The 20,777-nt window shown below is 35.2% G+C and overlaps 1 protein-coding gene across 6 annotated transcripts in view; it reads right to left on the bottom strand.

Annotated features, from left to right (window-relative positions):
- Positions 1-20,777, bottom strand: part of TMTC2 (transmembrane O-mannosyltransferase targeting cadherins 2) — a 221,668-nt gene that overhangs the window by 12,401 nt on the left and 188,490 nt on the right. For all 6 annotated transcript variants that reach the window (XM_058190797.1, XM_058190798.1, XM_058190794.1 and 3 more), the window contains 2 exons: positions 20,091-20,205; positions 18,620-18,683 (listed from right to left, as the gene is read on the bottom strand). In XM_058190797.1, the coding sequence (XP_058046780.1) occupies positions 18,620-18,683; positions 20,091-20,205 (179 nt within the window). The remainder of the gene's footprint in view (positions 1-18,619; positions 18,684-20,090; positions 20,206-20,777) is intronic.

The raw sequence follows: 20,777 nt of genomic DNA, 5'->3' as shown, positions 1-20,777 counted from the left end.
TTTGTGCAGTCTACAAAGAACAGTGCCACGAAATTTCCATTGGTAGAAAATGTGCTGTGTAAGCTGCTACTTGGTGCACAGAATTGCAATCATATCATTCTAACACTGAAAGATCTACAGTGATTGCCAGTTTAACTCAATTTAAAGTGTTAGTTTCATCCTCTAATGATTTAAACAGCTTAGGTTATACAGGTAGTTAGCTGAAGGATTATCTGCCTTGTTTGTACCTGACTATTGAGTGTCTAATTAACAATTGCAGGATAAGCTGCTATAGAACACACTACAGCTTGCAGATAGGGAAGATGGTTAGAAAAGAATAGAATAGAATATAGAATATTTTTATTTATAGACCGCCCTTCTCCCGAAGGACTCAGGGCGGTGTACAGCCAAGAATAAAATACAGAAAGAAAACAACAATACAAAACTAAAAACAACCCTTAAAAAACCTATTTGATATGGCTATTTATAGATAAAATATTACCCTCTAAAATTTACAAAAAATTTAAAACCCATAAAAGCAATTTGATAATTTAAAATTTAAGCGAGTCCAGCAAGAAAAGCCGCTTCTTCTTTATTCATATTTTTAAAAGTCATTTTTTCTTCTTTTGTAATACTAAAAAGTAAAAAAAATTCAGCACATAAAACATATAGATAGCCCTTGCCTTAACACCATTTTTTAATGACTGTTTAAAGTTATGGTGGTGCTGAAAAATGGGATTTATTGTTGGTCTTCACAGTTATGACTGTTGTAGTGACCCTGCAGTTATATGATCCAAATTTGGGCACTTGGCAACTAGCATATATGTATGATGGTTCCAATGTACTAGGGTCACATGATCACCACTTGGGACCTTGCAGCTGGTTTCCAAAAAGCAAAGTCAATGCAAAGCTGGCTTTGCTTAATAAAACAACCCACTTAATGACTGTATTCTTTAGCTATCAAATTCCAATCCCAATTGTAGTCATATATTGAGGACAACCTGTATACCAGACTTGTTTCAAGAATTATCCATATAACAATATTAAATACAAGAAAAAGAGCAGCTAGCACAACTTGAAAACAAATTGGGATCTGTCTTTACAGTATAAACTTCTTTTCAAATATCACTTTCTGAACTTGCTTTAAAGTATATGAATGGTATATAACATTTACATTTCAATATAATTTTATTTGTTGTTTAAAATACAGATGAAATATAAATTCCCAACTTTGGGCAATTAAATATTGATATGTGGTAACATGTTGTCTCCCAAAGAACTAACTATGAATTTTATATATTTTTTTCAACAGCTATATATCAAGAGCTTGATACACAGTGGGGAAAAACCCTAAAGAATTGTTATTTCATTCCACAGGGAAACAAGCTGAACATTTAAAATATTATTTAATTAGCTTAATCTCACTTCCTAAAGAATTATAATCCTTTAAATGTTGTAGTTATATAGTTTTGGAAAAAACAAAGCACATATGTGTTCCAGACATCACAAATTGCTTACAATTAAACTTCCCTGGTTCTTTAGCCCAAATATTTTCAGAATTATTCTGCATATAATTATATGCCATATGGAAAATATAAGCATGCTCAAATCATTGAATTTTTATTTATGGGAGTCAAGCTGTATCTTTTTATGCCCAAGACACAGTTTAATCATTGGAACATACAGACCTTTGTTGCATGTATTAGATAGTAAATCTCTCTTTACATATGGTTATACTTTGTATTGTATCAGAATTATAATCAACGTCAAAGGCAGTTTTGTACATTTTGTATTTGATGCTAGGAGTTACTGGTATATATACGTGATAGATGATTACATATAATTACAGTCAATATGATCTTTCTAAGAGTTGTGATGGCACAATGGTTAGAGTGCAGTACTGCATGTTACTTTTGCTGATTGCTGGCTACCAGCAGTTTGTCAGTTCGATTCTGAGAAGCTCAAGGTTGACTCGGCTTTCCATCCTTCCGAGGTGGAAGGACCCAGATTGTTGGGGGCAATAGGCTGACTCTGTAAAATCATTTAGAGAGGGCTGTAAAGCACTGGAGCGGTATATAAGTCTAAGTGCTTTTGCTATTGCTACTACACAACAATTTTTGCAGTATCTGTTATGAACTATTTCAAAAAATAAATAGGTTAAAATGTTTCTGATATGTTTCAATCTTTACATTGTATCAGAAGTTTGAGTCATCCAATAAAATATAACCTCCCAGTAATAAGCTCAGTTACACTACACAAGTGAGTTCAAGTTAGTCTGGTCAACAATACCTTTTCCTATTAATCACATGGCAATTTATCTCTTATCAGTTGCTCTGTGAGCTACTTCCATCATTAGATTCTCCTGTTCATTTATTGTTAAGTTGAGGAAACTGCACTGCCTATAATGAAAACTGTCTGAGAAATGGGCTAGATAGGGGACTGTCATTCTCACTCCCCAGATTCATACCTCTCTTTAAATTCCACTGATAAGTATCTGGAGTAATTCTCTTCTCATTCATTTTTTTTCAATCTGCAGCATGAGCTTTTCTAAATCTGACACTGACTCTAACCCTTTGACAAAGACTGGGTTTGCCCGAAGACTTTTTATACTACCTAGGCAATATAGCATGATAGCAAAGCTGCTTATACAAAAGCTTACTAGACTAAGCTTACTTCACTACTAATTACTATATAATATCTTATACGTAAAAGAAACTGATGGGTTTAGACAACAACTGACCAAGGAAAATTGCTAGGGAGAGATGTTTCTAATTCCTGGCCTCAGAGACCTAATGATCCACTTTAATGAATATATCTATAGATATTTCTTTGTCTGAATGTGGGGCTCTTTTTATAGATAATGCATTCTCCAGATAATTTTGATATGGTAACTTTTTATTTGATTTGATATGCTTTTGGTACGATATACCATACTGTATGTCAGGCGCCAGCAAAATCAGGAGATCCAGGCAGTTCAAATGGATATAAAGCAGTGGTGAAATTCATTTTTTTTTACTACCGGTTGTGTGGGCATGGCTTGATGGGCATGGCAGGGGAAGGATATTGCAAAATCTCCATTCCCACCCCACTCCAGGGGAAGGATACTACAAAATCCCCATTCCCTCCCCACTCTTATCCAGAACCTGTCAGAACCTGCTGGATTTCACCCCTGATATAAAGATTTATTGCATACTTAAGTTTTCTTCAAGAATCTGAACTATTAAGGGTTAAAGGAACTTGGCGATATATAAGGAATTCAAGGTGGGCTGGACTTAGATCACTTGTGGGTATGTTGGGTCTCATGTGTGATTATGCATTTGACCTCTCCCTCGGGCTCACTCTGATCATCTCCTACACCTTACAAGCATATAAAAAGAAGAAGAATGTCAAAGAATGCAAGGCAGAGAGAGGGAGGAGAGAGAGAGAGAGAGAGAGAGAGAGAGACTGAGACTTTCGTTTTTCCTGTGGTAACTTAGTTCCTCCTTATTCAAGACCATCTCTTTTTCTTCCTTAAAGGAGATAAAGGTAATTGCTGGAGTAGCAATTAAGATGTTGGCTAAGTATGGTTGATATTTTTTTCTTTATTTACTTTATATCCTGTCATTATTTTTACAAATAACTCAAGGCAGCAAGCATATCCAACACGCCTTCTTCCTATTTTTCCCCCAACAACAACCCTATGATGTGAATTGGACTGAGACACAGTGACTGGTCCAAAGTCACGTAGCTAGCTTTCCTGGCTAAGGTGGGACTAGAATTCATGGCCTCTTGCTTTCTAGCCTGGTGTCTTAGACCAGGGCTCACCAATCTTTCGGACCTCAGGGACCACTAAATTCATAATTTTAAATCCCACGGACCACTATGAATTTTCTATGTATAGGAAAGGTGAGATATAAATCTAAAAAATTGAACTATCAAATAATAATCTTTGTGATTTGGCTGATGTCCACTTCTATTCCTTGTGGACTATTTTAATTTAGATTTATAAATCTATGAAACTTGTTTTACTCCTTCTGGTTGTCAACCCACATAGCAGAAAATTAAAGTACACAGGTCTGGTGATATTTGAGTAACAGTTAAGGTTGGCCATTTAGCTCTATTTGGACTTCAACAAATAAACCTGCTAGATTATATTTTATTCTCCCACAGGTAATTTTTATTCCAGTGACTCGGAGTCAGCATATTGTGTTCATCAGAAAGAGAAATCCTTACTCTGTGTATATTCAGTATTAATCATATTCATGATTATTTTTAAATTGATCATGAACATTGTCACATCATATTCAGAATGATAAGGACTACAAATCAGATAACTGATCAGCGTATGTTCCGTGGCACTGCTGAAAAAAGTATTTTGGAAAGGTTATTGTTTAACAGTCAGTCATGATATATCCCTTAATCAGTTAGAGAGTGCGACTCCATTAGGATTAATCATGCTGGGTTTGACAAACTAATTCGAAGAATCATCCCACAGTATTGTATGCCTTTCATCTGTAACAATCTGTTGTAAGAGAATATAAGCATCTTTGGGTATAAAACGAAAGATCTTAGCATTATTTTCATGTACATACTGTTAGTATGGTCTTAGTAGACTGAACTGTACTGTTTGCATTTGTGTATGATGCTAATGTCTGTCTGTCTGTCTGTCTGTCATCTATCTATCTACCTGCTGCCTGCCTGCCTATCTATCTACCCATCTATTTAGCAAGCATATATAACACTGCACTTATCTCCTAGAGTTTTTGGCCTGGACTACAGTTGATGGGCAGCCAGTAGGCTAAACTGCTTCAATTAATTCTTGCAGAGAACTCCAGAGGAATGTTGGGTGACAGCTGCTACTCCTGCTGCCTAAGGCAACAACCTCATTCTACCCAATGGTAGGGTCAGTCCCTGGCAAAAAAAAGTTAATGAAAGCTGACAGAATGTCAGACATACCAGTTACTGGGAAAATATATGCAAAAAAATGCAGTATGGGGGTAAAGAATGAAGTCCAGAAGGAGGAGTCAATAAATACCATGTTTTGTCTTGTACTTCGTTGCATTAAATCCAATAGTGTCCATTTCCTTAGCTGTACAAAATATCTATATGGATGATATAGATTATCCATATAGATATTTGGTACAGTTAAATAAATATTAGATTTAATGCAACAAAGGACAACACAAAACATGGCATTTATTTAAAGAATATTTAATATTCATGTGAGTCCTACATTTACAGCAACCAAAAACTTGAGGTCCTCGAAGTTCTTTTAATTCATTTTCTTGCTTTCTCTGACATATGGTCTTAATAGGTTGCAGCCTCATACTGACCTGGTCTAGCTCTGAAATAAAGCTTGGCTGGGCTTTAGGTAGGAGACTTCAGGGAACACGGGGATGGGGGGTGGATAGACTTGACTGGGAATCAAAATACTTCCTGGAAGAATACTTTTCTAAACTTCTGTGGGTTTGCATTCTGCAAGAAAGATGTACAAATCTATGCTAAATCATGAAACAGAAAAGGAAAGGGAATATGGATTTTAAAATGTAAATAAACACAAGTCAGAAAGTGACATGCCAATTATAAAGAATATGAAATTTATGTACTGTGTAAAAACAGGAGTTTTTACTTTTGTGACGAAAACAAAATGGTTTAAAGCAACAGCTGCTTTTCTTTCCTTGCCTAAAAAGAGGAAAGATGTTCAACTGTGCTGCCAAAACCCATTCTTTGAACCAAAATGAATAAGTCTGTTTTTCTTTCCCTTCACTAATTTCTAAGCCATTGTTTTACATGAGAGGCAGTAATTGACCATATTTGGTTACTAAATTAGAAATGGCAAAACCAATCCTAAGGACTTAGGAGAGAAGGAGGAAGGTGTGCTCATTATTTCTCAATATGTTTGATATTGTGAAAGAACTTCCCCAATGAGGGCGAGAGAACACTCAGCTGTGCCCCAAGATTTGAGATCTTAGAATACCGCTTTAATATTGCTGTGGTATACTTTAAATTCTCTGGTTTGCATTCCTTTGTCAAGGTTTCACTAGACATCGTGACATCAAATTATATGTATATGTCGAAAGTTTAGCAATATTGCTTTCAAAATTTAAATAGAACAGTGAAATATTATATTATCAGTTAGCAAAGACACACACACACACACACACACACAAACTTAAAGTTAGATTTGGTTTCTTGGCACAGGCACCATTTAATTAACTATCGTAAGGAGAATACTGTGCCAATTTTAAATAGCCCTTAAGAGATATACTACATGTGCTTGCCAAGACCCAGGCTTGCAAACAGAAAGGCGAGAAAGACTGGAAAGCTACTGAATAGGAGACTTTCCAAACATAACATTGGAACATTTCAATGCTATTTAAGGGATGTATATTTTGTATGCAATTACAGTATACATAGGTGCAGTTGAGCTCCTGGTCATCACTTTTTGAACTACCAAGTAATTTCTTTTCTGTGTATATAGACTTGTAATATATCTGCACGTGGCTTTCCAATTATATTTTTGATAATGGCCAGTTTTTCATGTGCTCTTGTTTTGTTTAATATGGATTTCATTTCAAATTTGGCTGATTGCCTAATGCCAAAGCCCAGGGACCCATTTTGAAAAATGCAGCCAAACATAGAAACAAACACAAACGTAACTGTTTCAGGTGTGAAATTGAATCGGGGGAAAGAAGCTTTTTTTTTATTACTGTAAAATAATAATATGGTAAAGAAAAAATAATATTGGGGAGAACCCAACATGGACATTAAATCACATCATAGGAATGTACTTACATATCTTGAGATCAAATTGTGATGAAAAGGCATAAGAAAAATAAGGATGAGTAAAAATAAGAACTCCTCAAAATATGCAATGAAAAGTGAAGGATCCTCCCTAATTTGTGGAACTAGACTGTAAGTGGCCAGCAACCCAAGACTACAGAGGGCAGTTCATATGACTGAATGTTTATGCATCTCTGTTCTGAAACAGCAGCCTAGAAAATGCTTACTTCTAAAACTTGAAAAACAGGATTTAAAAATAAGTAGATTAAATTAGAACATTAGTTGCTTTTACTCTGCATCAGCCAGCAACAATAGCTTAACATTTATATAATGCTTTCAAATGATTAATGCTCTCAATTAATCCAAAACAAATTAATTAATCCAAAACTAATTGCATCAATAATTTTATTAAGACAGAGATGGTAAACATGCAGGCATATTGCTGAACTCTGATAATAGGATTCTATGCTAGCTAGGGCTGTCAGTAATTGTATAACTACAAGTTTTTTACTCTGCCGTTAGCTACAGAAAGTAGTGTTACTTCCCATATTGTAGATAAAGTGAGAAAACAGTGATTTATATAAGGTAAGGGAACAACACCTGAGACTGTGTGTGTGTGTGTGTGTGTGTGTGTGTGTGTGTATCTTCATTAGATGCCTCCTGAAAAATTATGTTTTTATATAAGAGAAGATTAATAAATATATAACAAGTGATAATTTTCTTTTTTTCTCCTTCCTATGTTTAATTCAACTTTTATTTTGAAGGTCAGTTGAAAACCAGGGTAATTAATTCCCTAGTTTCTACACTCATTCTGTGGTGCAGCTGAAAATATGTGGTGATATTTCTGCTTTTCCTTTTTTTTTAATTTTTATTTTATTCAAAAATGTGTTAAAGTGAAAAATACAAAACTTCAAAAAAAATTCTTTAAAAAAGACAAAAAGCCACAAAACAATGTTTAAAAAGTGCATTTAAAAAAATCAACACATATACAAATATTATCCCCCCCCCAGTTGAATACAGATTAATATATCACAATAATATTAGTTTCCTATCTCTTGTGAAACAGCCCACCCCAATTTTTTAAACTATTAAATCTATTTGTAATTTACTAGCCTGACATATAGTATATGAATAAGCAAATAGTTAACAGGAAGAACAATAATAAGAAAGGCAAGATTAAAGTTTCAAAACCTCTGTTCAGAATGAGACATCTCGCCCTAGCCAACTTGCCACAGCCAACTCACCATGGGACAACTCACTGCGTGACAATTCAACAAATACAAAATTTAAATTAATTTCAACAGAACTGTAGCCAATAATAATAAAATAAGATCAATCCAGAAATACAAGAGTTACAATAATTTCAACAAAAAAGTGGTCACCAATAATAAAAGAATGAAATGCTTAATACAGCATTGAATTTTCCTGTGGCAAGTTGTCCTATGGCAAGTTGGCCATGGCGCGTTGGCCGCGTTGAGTTGTCCTGGACCCCGCTTTGTTAACAAACTGTTATTGTAATTAACTCGTAGAAAATTTATTGTAGAATCTTAAATTTCCCATATCATCCCAAAATATAATTGATTCATCCTGGATCAAATATCAAATATAATTCTGTTTTTCCAATCAGTAGTAGCTAAAACAGTCCAACATTATTCATACAAAATTACAGCAATTACCGTGCAACTCATGAGAGTTTTTGTTTTGTAATATATTGTCAAAATATTTTGAGACCTATGCAATTTGAACATGATTTTTCAGGTCCTTGGTCACTATGAATTTTACAATTCATCTGACCTTTAACATGCTAATCCTTAAAGGTGGCTCCCAAAGTTTAAATATACTCCATATGCAGAAAGGATGTATTTACAGTTATTCTCAAAATATACTATAAATAAGCAGAAAGGTTAAGCACTGCATTAAAAGAAATTATGGATGGTATCTTTACAGCCACTTGCTGAAAATCAAGTGAGAATGGTGTTTTTAATTTTTTCAATAGACATTGTGCTTATAATTCTATTTCAATCCCTGTTAGCTGTCAGAGTCACATTGATTAGATAGGAAGCCATATGTCAATATAAATTAATAAAAATTATCTTCTATTCTAAGTAACTAATACAATATAGGAATAAGATTTTTTGCTGAATAAGGGCCAGATATTTTACAAGAATAAAAATCTTGTAAAATAAAACCCCTTTTTTAAACTGAGTTCAAGCACGAAGTTTAAATCTCAGATGCTACTACATTGCTAGGTATCCAACATTTAACATAACATAATAACAGAGTTGGAAGGGACCTTGGAGGTCTTCTAGTCCAACCCCTTGCCCAGGCAAGAAACTCTACACCATTTCAGACAAATGGCTATCCAACGTTTTCTTAAAAATTTCCAGTGTTGGAGCATTCACAACTTCTGCAGGCAAGTTGTTCCACTTATTAATTGTTCTAACTGTCAGGAAATTTCTCCTTAGTTCTAAGTTGCTTCTCTCCTTGATTAGTTTCCACCCATTGCTTCTTGTTCTACCCTCAGGTGCTTTGGAGAATAGTTTGACTCCCTCTTCTTTGTGGCAACCCCTGAGATATTGGAACATTGCTATCATGTCTCCCCTAGTCCTTGTTTTCATTAAACTAGACATACCGAGTTCCTGCAACCTTTCTTCATATGTTTTAGCCTCCAGTCCTCTAATCTCATTTCATGGACTTTATTTTTGATCGATATCAAAGAAATACACTTAATATACTTTTGGAGATGAAATGACACAGACAGTTTAGGACCCACTGTGTTGTTTCTAAGGACTATTAAGACTCACTATTATGAAATAGGAAGCTAAATTCCAATTAAGGATGTGACTCTTATTCAACTGTTCTTGCACAGTTACTGTGTTTAAAAATGACTTGTCTTTTCTAATCCTTGTTTTTGGTGAGGGTCCTAATAGTATATGATTACACATTTTCAAGTACTTGTATAAAATAATCCTTCATAATAAGATGCAGTCACATGTTTCCAGGCAATACACAGGAGATAATAGAATAATTGTCTTCAATTTTGGTATCCAACAATATCTATTAAGTGGTAGATTGCTGGTTCCTTGTACCTATTATAAACAATGGTTATTAGCAATTAAATTTCCTTATTAATAATTTAGAAGCACTTCGGAGTTTTATTAGAACTGAATTGGCATGATCTCACCAATCAAACTAAACTATGAACTGGAGCACAGTTAATTCCAAAGCAATTTCTGCTATTTATGATACATCTTTTGATTTTTCTCTCTACTGTATATATTATGTAGATGGTAAGATGCAAACTATGTGTAAGGTATTTTATTTGTTCAATTTATTTGCCACCCATCTCAGGACTCTGGACAGCTTACAGTATTAAAAACATTAAAATCATAAAATATAAATATTTTAAAACAATAAAAATGGAAATTACAATAAAAATAAAATTATAATTAAAAGGAGGGAGGGAGGGAAAAGATGCACAGTGGGGAAGGGGGATTGACTCTTAATTGATCAATTACCTCTAGGATGATGCTCCCCCATTGAGGCATCTGGCAACCACCTCCAAAACCAGGTCTTCAGGCCCTTACAGAAGGTTAGAATGATAGGAGCCAATTTCACCTCAGGGGGTAAGATGTCCCAAAGGGCAGGAGCCACCACAGAGAAGACCCTTCCTTTGGTCCCTGCCAGCCAAAATTCAGTAATGTCTGGAAAGCCCAGGGGCTGAGATCAATGCAGTCTCAGGCCTATCCAGTGTTGGGGGAAACAACCACCACCAGGGAGCTGTCTGCCCTAATAAAAGCAGAGGTGAATCAACTGCTAATGGTCAGTGGCGGCAACAGATCCCCTGCATCAAGAAATAGCTGCCTGGAGACTTCCGGTTTGGCACCGTAGGTGATGGCGGTGATCTTTACGATCACCAACCTCTGGATTATGTGGAATCGCTAGGACAGCTTAAATCTGCTGTCCAGCGGTTCGGAAAACCCCTTCTTCGGGAGAAGGAGAAGGTGGTGAGCTGAGGGCAGAGGTTGAATTTCCCTAAAGCCCCTGAGAAAAAAGGGGTTTGAAGGGTTAAGTTCCCTCCAGTAACCCGAAGTGCTCCAGATCCGAGGATTCTTCTGCTTTGGCGGAACCAATCACCACGACCAAACGCCGAGATTTATTTTGGACAATAAAGGATTATACCGGACAGAACGAAAGTGGGAGAACTTTATGCAAGTAGCCAAGCCGATTCCCCGATACTTTGTAACAAGCTTGAAAACAGTAAAAAAATGGAGGCGAATTGTTAACAAGTTAACGAGTGGAAAGCGAAAGCGATACTTTCAGCGTTCCGTCTGCAGTTGGTAATTTGCATGTTACTTGCTGCTTTTACTCTTTAACTCTTTGCTGCCTGCTGATAGAATCTAGGGGAGATTTTTAAATACTGCTTTAAAAGACTGTGTTTTTTAGAGGTTAAGAAGATTTAAAGTGAATATTAAGTTGGAAATAAATAAATATATAATTTTATAGAAGATGGCAGCCAAACAATTAAAGTCTACTGTAACAAAGAGCTCTGGAACTTTATCAGCTGGTGCCTCTCCAGCTCATACAGCAGAGACTAGAACATTGAATTTAGAGGCGTTACAAGAGAACTTAAAAGGCTTTATAGAAGAAAAATTTAAAGTAATAACTGATGAGATGTCTGAAATGAAAGAGCAGATATCAGAAATTCAAGTGGGAAATAAAGAAGTTAAAGAAGGATTTGTAATGGGAGTACAAGTTTGGCAACGAATGTGATTTTATTGGAGGAGGAGGTTGAAGAAATTAAGCAACATAATTTAAAATTAGAAAATAAAATGGATGAATTTCAAAGTAAAATGGAAAAAACAGAGGATGAAATAGTTTTGATACAATATAGAAATATGGAATTTGCTCTTAGAATTCGAGGTTTGAAAGAAAATAAGGAAGAGAATTTAAGGGAAATTTTTTCTGAAGTATTTGCTGAGATATTAGCAGCTCGTCCAGCAGATGTGGCTTATCAAATTGATAAAATATATCGTGTGAATTCTTGGATAGCAAGGCAAAAAAAGTTGCCAAGGGATGTTGTTACTTATTTTACAAACAGAACAGTGAGAAATCAGATTTTGCAAGCTTCATATAAGGGGGAGAAGATTCAGATTGCTGGTCAAGATATTTTGATATTAAAGGAAATTCCACCAAAAATGTTAAGGGCTAGGAAGGAATTTGCCTTCCTGGTGAATGAACTTAAAAAACATCAGATTGAATATAGATGGGATATTCCAACTGGTATAAGAGTATATTATGCAGGAAAGTATATCGTTTCAATACGGTTGGAAAAGCAAGAGAATTTTATGTTGAGGTATTAAAGTTGGAAGTCTTCCCCATTGGAAGCTAGAGGAAGGAGGCTGAAGTGAAGGAAGAGAAGTGAAGCAGGTACAAGAACAGATTGTGATGGAAGAAGATTTATTACAAGTGTTGGAAATACCTACGACGGGTTTAGATTCAAAAGAACAAAGGTTGACAAGAGCTGCTGCTAAACGCAAGGAACAAGAGATGAAGGCACAACAACAACTGGCAACTACTACAACGGAAACAGTGGGAGGAGCAAGGCCTAAAGTAAAATGTGATCTGCGGCTGGTGTTCTAAAAGTTTCCTATCTTGGAATGTTAATGGCCTGAACTCACCGTAGAAGAGAAGGAAAGTATTTCATTATTTGAAACAATTTAAAAATGACATTACCTGTTTACAAGAAACACATATTAGATCTTGCTAAATGTTGGAGATGCGATTGTGAAGATGCTACTTATTACCATATATGGTGGACTTGTAAAAAAGTTAAAGCATTTTGGATTAAAGTATGGTGGATCATGCAGAATATTTTGAAAAAGAAGATAAGTTTACTCTGCAGTTCTTTCTACTAGGAATAATTATGGACTACACAGCTATAGAGACTAAACTGATTTTGAACTTAATAACAGTCGCAAGACTTTTGATTGCTTAGTATTGGAAGAAAGAAGAATTACCTACAATCGAAGAATGGACACTCAAAGTATCAAATCTGGCAGAGATGACAAAAATCTCCGCTTACTTGAAAGACTATACACTAGAAAAATATATTCTAGAATGGAAAATGTGGATTGATTATATTTAAAATAAGTATCAGATTAAAAAAAAATATTGAATAGCATATGAGTAAATTTAGGAAATATTTTGTATTAGATATATTTTTGAAGGAGAGGGGAATTGAGAGTGTGACTAAGTGTGGTGTGACTAGAGATTATAATTTAGGAATTATTTTGGATTATGATTGTTAGTTTTGATACCCTGCATTTTGTTCTGGGTAGTCGGGATGGGGGTGGGGGTAAGGGGAGGGAATTGGGGGTTGGTAGAGATGGAGTGATGGTTAATGTACAGGGATTATTGAAGAAATATAATTAATGTAGGATCGGGTCTGCATAGTTACCATTTTAGAACGGTGAGGAGGGAGAAAAGAGAGAGTAGGAGGTAGGAAAGAGGAGAAGAGGAAGGAAGAGGGATAGTAGAGGGAGAAGGAAGGTGTAGGGTGGAGGGAGGAGCGGATGTAGATAAGAGAAGGAGAGGAAGGTTTGGAAAGTAAAAGAAGGTAGAAGAGGGAAGAGTGAAAAAGGGGGGTGGTGACTGGGCAAGCCCGACTAATTGTATATAACTGTACATTGGATGAATTATTTGATATGATTGTAAAAATAAAACTTTTTATGAAAAAAAAAAAAAAAAAGAAATAGCTGCCTGGTCCATGGGCATGGAGAGCAGAGCAGAGCAAAGTATAAAGGAGCTCTGCGATGCTGTTCACGAGGAAGCACTCTTGTCCCTCCTCACAAGGAACAGGGGATGATTTAGCTAGATGCAGGGGAAAAGTGCGTTTGTCAGGAACAACTGTTTGGTTTGGCATGAACTTCCCTGGCCCTCATAAACCCTATTTTGTGGACTATGAAGCTTACTTCGAGAACACTGATCTTGTTTGTGGATGTCACACTTTCTCTTTTCCTTGAGGATTGATTCTGGTGACTATTGGACCTATTTTGTGGGACTAGGTTGCATGGGCTGTGGATGGCTGCTTTGGAGAAAATTGGGGTGGAGCTTTACCGACACTGTTGGAGGGGCTGTCTTCTGCGGTATAGCTGTGCAATAAACAGACTTTATTGGTACCTGCACCTGCCAGCATGACCCAGGTCAGAACACTTGGCATATGGAACAGTAAATTTGGAATGTAAGTGAAATAAATGGTAGGCCTTGAGTTAATAAACAAAAGTATTAGAACCAAAATAAATATGTTGATTGTATATAAAAATAAGGGAAAGGGGGAGGGGGAAAGTAATTGACCGGAATGAAAATAGTCTGACCTTATGGAGTTAAATAAATGCAGAAAAATGAAAGTTTGAGAATGAATGAAAATGCAAAAATGTATGAATTTGAATCATCTAGAATTTTATTTGTGCATGTCAATGTAGAAAACTATATATTAGTGACAGCTGCATGTTGTGCTCCAATGAACATAAGCATGAATGATCCAGAGACCTTAGGGAAATCATGAAACATATTGAATGATTCCCGCTAACAAGAAGAAAAGAGATTCTGTTGGATGTCATGACTGGTGGGAAAGAAAGAGAAAAATCACTGGGTGCTAGCTTTCCCAGGTAAACCAGGCAAGAACAGAACTAAATGATCTAATTCTGCTTTATTGTACTGCTACATTAAGAGAATCTTGCAAATCTGAAGGCACCAACTTCTCACCGCCACTTTTAACCGCTTGAGCGGAAAGACCAGCTCTTTCCTTTATCTCTTTCTCTGACTATTAAGCCACTGGAGGTTCCTGTGTCTGTTGTCTCATTGTTTCCTAGGCAGCGTCTTTTCTCCTCATTCCCCAGGCCCAAGGTCATTCACACATTCCATTCCACACATTCCATTCCATCAAGCCATTCTGAGAGTAAAGAATTAATGAAAATAATACATTGCAAAGTATTTACTAAGGTGACTGTTTCAAATAGAAATCTACTCATATGTACAGTATACATGGCACTTGAATAAACCTATAAGCATGACCTATTATGAAAGTCTCAGATAATTAGTGAAAGATACTAGGTAATGAAAGATTTGAATATATGCGGGTGCAAAAATGGATGAGAAGAAAAATGGATATAGAAAAAAAATAAAGAAGGATAAGAAACTAGAGTGAAAATAGAATTATAAAGAAAAGCTTCAGTTCTTGAAACAAGGATTACTCTCACAACAGAATGAATGTAAAGATAACATATAGAATCATGATGAAAGGAAATGTTACATGCTATGAGAATGTTGCAAAACACCGAGAGCCTTTTTGAATGTTGCAAAATATTGAGATCCATTTTAGTGCAATAGTTTAGGTGCTGGTCTAGAAACCAGGAGACTGTGAGTTTTAGTCATACTTTAGGAATCAAAGCTGGCTGGGTTGTTGTTGTTGTGGGACAAAAGAGGGGTAAGGAATATTATGCATGTTCACCACCTTTAAAAAAAATTAAGAGGCAGGATAAAAAAAATCTCTAAAATAACCCAGGGCAGCCAGTATAGATGGGGCAAATGGAGAAATATTAAAATAAAGGTGTAGTTTGTAGTTTATGGGATGTGATACAACTTAATGTCTGTATGAAGGTTGTACCTATGCTTGATAGTTAGAAGAATACTATTAATGCTCCCTTATAAAAAGAAAATACGACATAATGCAAAAATTATGGGGTGGTGGTTTTTTCAAAGTGCCTGGAAAAATCTTTGGATGAATTCTTATTGGAATACTACAGGAATAGATAATGATCAAAATAAAATAAAGAGTATGCCAATAAGGACATGTTGTTGATTGAGGATCTGAATGATTTGCAACAAAGCGTAAATAAAGTCTATGAGGCAACAAGGAATATGGACCTATAAATTAATATATCAAAGACAGGGAAATGTGTATGTGACAAGGAAAATGGAGTGAAAATTGCCAGTATACCTAAATTGCCAGTATACCTAAGCAACAAAAAATTAAAACAAATAGATTAATTTGTGAATCTTAGCAGACTGTGTCTTAAATATGGGAAATGGATGGAGAAACATAATATACTGAAATGCTAATTTGTTACACGGAAATGAGAGATGCATATGCCAGAAAAACATTAAAGTTGAATGTGCTGGTTATTCATTATTTAAGAAGTGTGTGTGCTATAACAAGAATGAATGGTGTTTAATGCAGAAATTAATAACTAATAATGCAGTCATTAATAAAAGAATGATTGAGGTGTGAATAACAAAACGGGAATGTGAAGAAATAATAACTTGAAGGGACAGACAGTATTGTAGTTGGATGGAGCTAATGAAAGCCTCGAAACAAGGGAAGTTTTAAAAAGAATCTTAGATTTAAATTCTTCCTTTTCCTTAGGAAGAAATAGGTTGGACAGAAAGAGACTGATTGGCTTGAAGTTACTAATAAACTTTCCCAGCTGCCAGTGCATTTGAACCTGAGTTTCCCCAAGTACCAATCAAGAGTTAAAGCAGACATGAGAAGAAGCTTATTTATTAATAATCACATATCAAACCAAGATTCAGAATGAATAGCTTTGTTTTTTTCTTTGAGCATAATAATTGACTCATGGCTATACATGATCGTAATGGCAGGGTTGGATCTGAACCTTGATTCTCCTGATCGTAATTTTAATCTTGGTGCAAATGGAATCCAAATTGTTTAAGCAAGTTCTGCATAGTTACATTATTTCATTGCATCATCATATACCATGGCAAAAAATGAAGTATTCTTACTTAGAAAGAAGCACAACAGGCTTTTAATTACCTAGGTTGGTAATAAACTACATGATGCTATAATTCATAAAAACAGCACATGATTGTTATTAGAAGGACCAGAATGTGTTTCTAATTAAATAGTCATTAAAATAATATAGTTTCTTGGTAATATGTTCCAGAAACTTGGGGCATAGCATAAGGAAAATTTCCTTGTTGAGCTAAATACCATGTATGACAGAGAAGTTTTGTTTTTACCAGGGGTTTGCTTTATTTGGTAGACTTCCGAACAAAATATTTTGGATTAAAGATATAGAAGCCATTTACATACGCAGAACCATAATCTATAAATACTTCCCATCACTCATAAAATTATGCCATGGAACTGCACTTGTTTTGCCTAAAGGCATATCCAGACCTTTTATTACGGGTGTTTGCATGCGTGCATGTGCTATTATGCTAAAGTACACGTAATAGTTAATCAAATCTTTTTGAATGAGTAGAGCAGAAACAGCTGCATTTGACAAGCTGATGAAGATATAGGGCTTAAAACTGTCACAGGTGTGACAAACCTGACATGAGACTAGTCAGATTGTGTGATGTAGGTCATCACACTCACAGTGGTTGGGACTGAAAAATCTATGATCTGCTCAGCTTTTATTTGGCACTTCAGAGTTATGCTTCAAAGTGTTTATACTTTTTAAGAACATATGTGTGATTAATTTCAGCAGCCTTCTTTCAAGATAATAGCTTTTTTTAAAAAGTTCAGACATCAAACACAATTCCTGAATGTTCTATCTTTATAGAAATATTGTTCCTTCTTTCCAACACCAGATTTCATTTGAAAGCATAATCTCTGGTTTTTTCAAAATGAAACTATTTGAATGCTTACAGTAAAAATGTACTCTCATTTGGATGTTTAAAGTATGTGATATCTTGGTTGATCATATAACACCATGTTAAGATAATATATTGGACATGAATATATTCACATATACTATCCATTGTGATGACTAAGCTGTTTTAACAACTGGAGAAGGCTATAATCAGGAATTAAGTATAATCTCTAAGGAGAGTGGAATTTTTTAAAAAATCTGGCTATGCTTAATCTAAAGAAGCAAAGGCTTTGGAGAAACATGACAGTGGTTTTTAAATACTTGAAGAGCTGTCAAAGGAAGAAGTTGTGTATTCACTCCTAGTAATACTTAAGGTAAGGCAAACTTCAACGGGTGGGCTGAAAAGAAAGTGAGCAAGATTGAAATAAGAAGGAATTTTCTGACTATGAGAGCTATTAAGCAATGGAACAGCCTGCCTCTTGAAGTCATGGCTGCTTGATCAGCCATTTGTCTGGGCTAATGTGAGAATTCTGCACAGGCATGGAATTATACTAGAAAATATAATAGTTTGAAAAGTCCTTTATAGGTTCATGATTCTATAACCCTTGTCTATTATCATTTTTGCTGCTTTTAATAGGTAAATAAAAAATAAATAAAAAATTTTTTAAATAAATTTTAAATAAAATTTAAGACAGCAATGCACTGTTTCTTTTCTTACCCTTCTATGAATTTGATCATCAGGAGAGATCTTTATGCAAAACTGACTCTTAATGCCTCTCCTCATGCACACTGCCAAAATCTTCAGGAAATCCTCTAGAGTAGATTTGAGGTGTGCAGGTCATGTTGAGGACAGCCAAAAATGTATCTGCCATATCTTTTACTTTTGTGATCAAATAGAGAATGGAGTCCCCTCTTCTCATCTCATTCCAGAAAAGAACAACTGATAATGAAACAGTTTCGCCATCACTTTTTGGAATGAGTAAAGTTAGCCTGGGTGCCACTTCACAATATGATCAAGAACCCAAATTTAAAATGCAAAAATGAAAGTGGAAAAACATGCATATATAATCACTTTATCAACATAATTATCTACAATAATTACTTGACAAATGTTAAGGTTTATTTGAGTGCTGCTGTGAGTTGCTTTTAAAAGATGCTTACAGACCAAAACATTATTATTAATTCTACAGAATGTATTGGTTTTATCTCTGTGCTAACTCAAGATCGCTGCAATGTATTTTCTTTAAGAAAGTACTTACATTAGGTCTTAGCTCAGCTGCCATTTTGTAATATTTTTCAGCTGCTTCATTGAGACTAGCTTGTCTATTGAGAGAAGAAAAAAGGGCAAGTTCAGTGAAATTCAATCTGGTCATGGAAAATGAAAAATTAATTGAATCATTTACATTAATAGTTAAAATACATTTTCAGCTACTGATTATGATGTGAATGATTCATTAAAATACATTTTTTAAAATAATGAAATTGATATAATTACAAAGTCCACATTAATATAAACAAAACATTTGAGTCTATATATACAATTAAAAATTACCCTGTAAACAATTTTAATTCATGCCTTGGAACTTAAACCCCAGTATAATGCTAATCATTAAAGTTACATGAAAATGTAGTTTACAATTACAGATATTGCAAACTACAGTATTTTAATATATCTAAATCAGTAGCATGAAGCAAAGTGATAGAAATGGTTCCAGCAGTTGTGCTTGCCTTAGAAACATTATCATTTATTTGTAAATTTGCCATTGAATTAGATGACACCATAATTCTATATAGCTGAATAGATTATCCTGTGTGTCTGTGGCAACTATGGACAAGCAAGTCAATGCAGAAAGCACTGCATTCGCTTTAAAAAGAAAAGTGCACACACACACACACAATGAGCCTGAGGAAGGAATGCTTGTTGATGCTCTTGAATAGGAAAAAAACCCTATATATTTTGGGTTACTTCTAGCTTCCACAAATTAAAAAAGAGAGCTCATGAGATTGAGTTGAATAAATAATTCAGAGATGATATGATCATCCACAAAAAACAATGGCTGCCTGTTCTTACTGATAGTTAACATTCATTCTGCTTGGTTGCAGCATCTACTTGTTTTGCACTGCATTCACGTAATTCAACACAGTGAAGCAATCAATGTATGATGCGATGAGGGTTGCAGAGCCTGATGCTGATACAACATAAGGGGAATAATTGGTACAAAATCTCCCAACTGGCTTCTGTGCATAAGGGAGGACTAAAACTTAGGTCAACACCTGCACCACTGTACCACCCAAAGTTGTGGATAGCAATTGTTTGTCCTAAAATTGAGAGTTGTCCTCAAATCTCTCCCATACTTGTTTTCTTCATATGCTATATTAATTTATCAGGAAAAAAACACCTCTGCTGATTTTAAATATAAAGTGAATGGGATGATAGTAATCACTTTTTGTGCTATGTAAGCATTAGACTCTGTACAGCCTCAATAAAAATGGCAAAAGAAATAATGGTAAAATTGGCACAGGATTCCAGTGTGAGTTGTCTTCATTAAAGTAATCAGATCTAGCTATACTTTTAAAAAGCAGGATGTATAAAATGCATACAAGCATGAAGCTGAGAAATGCCATATGATCTTCTGTTTTCATTCTGGAAAAACTGTATGCATATTAAACTTGTTAATTTTATGCAGTAAAATATTGGTGGTGATACTGAAGACAATGAAATAAAAAGACCTAAGCATATGAGCCGCATTGAACACAACATCAAACTCTGTATTATCCAACTCAGCTGCTTTCTTGGCCATCTCTGCTGCTTCCATCAACCGAGAGTCTTCTAACAGAAACTGGCCTGAAAAAGAGATATTAACAATTACAGCATACCTCACACTTTAACACTAGCAGGGCTACCATGTTTCCCTGAAAAAAAGACCCTGTCTTATATTTTTTTGAACCCCAAAATAAGTGCTTGGCCTTATTTTCAGGGAGGTCTTATAATTTTGGGGCGTGTGAAGCTCCTCTTGCTATCTTACCTGATTTCCAGCTCTGTCTCCCTAACCCTAACCAGAGGAAATGGTGAGGACAAGCTGCACATATGTTTAAATACTTTCAGCAAGGGATTATTTTCGGGGAGGGCTTATTTTTAGGGCATGCGCTTAAAAGACCAATTGGGCTTATTATGCAGGGAGGTCTTATTTTGGGGAAAACAGGGCATATCACTCTATGAACGATAGTTTCCATAAATAGGAAAAAGACTCTTTTTTGCTGATTAATCCTTCCCCCTTTCCAATGGTCAAATATACTCCAAAAAGGAATAGTATGGGATACTGTAAAAGCAAAAGTAAATTTGGGGTAAAAAAGACAACCTTATTCTGAATTCTATTCAGGGAAGCCTCTGCTGAAGTCTCTGCTATTAACAAAGGA

This window comes from Ahaetulla prasina, chromosome 7 (assembly GCF_028640845.1).
Source record: "Ahaetulla prasina isolate Xishuangbanna chromosome 7, ASM2864084v1, whole genome shotgun sequence".
NCBI classification, from domain to species: domain Eukaryota; kingdom Metazoa; phylum Chordata; class Lepidosauria; order Squamata; family Colubridae; genus Ahaetulla; species Ahaetulla prasina.
Note: the sequence above shows the minus strand (reverse complement) of the source record. Positions and strands in the feature narration are given on the sequence as shown.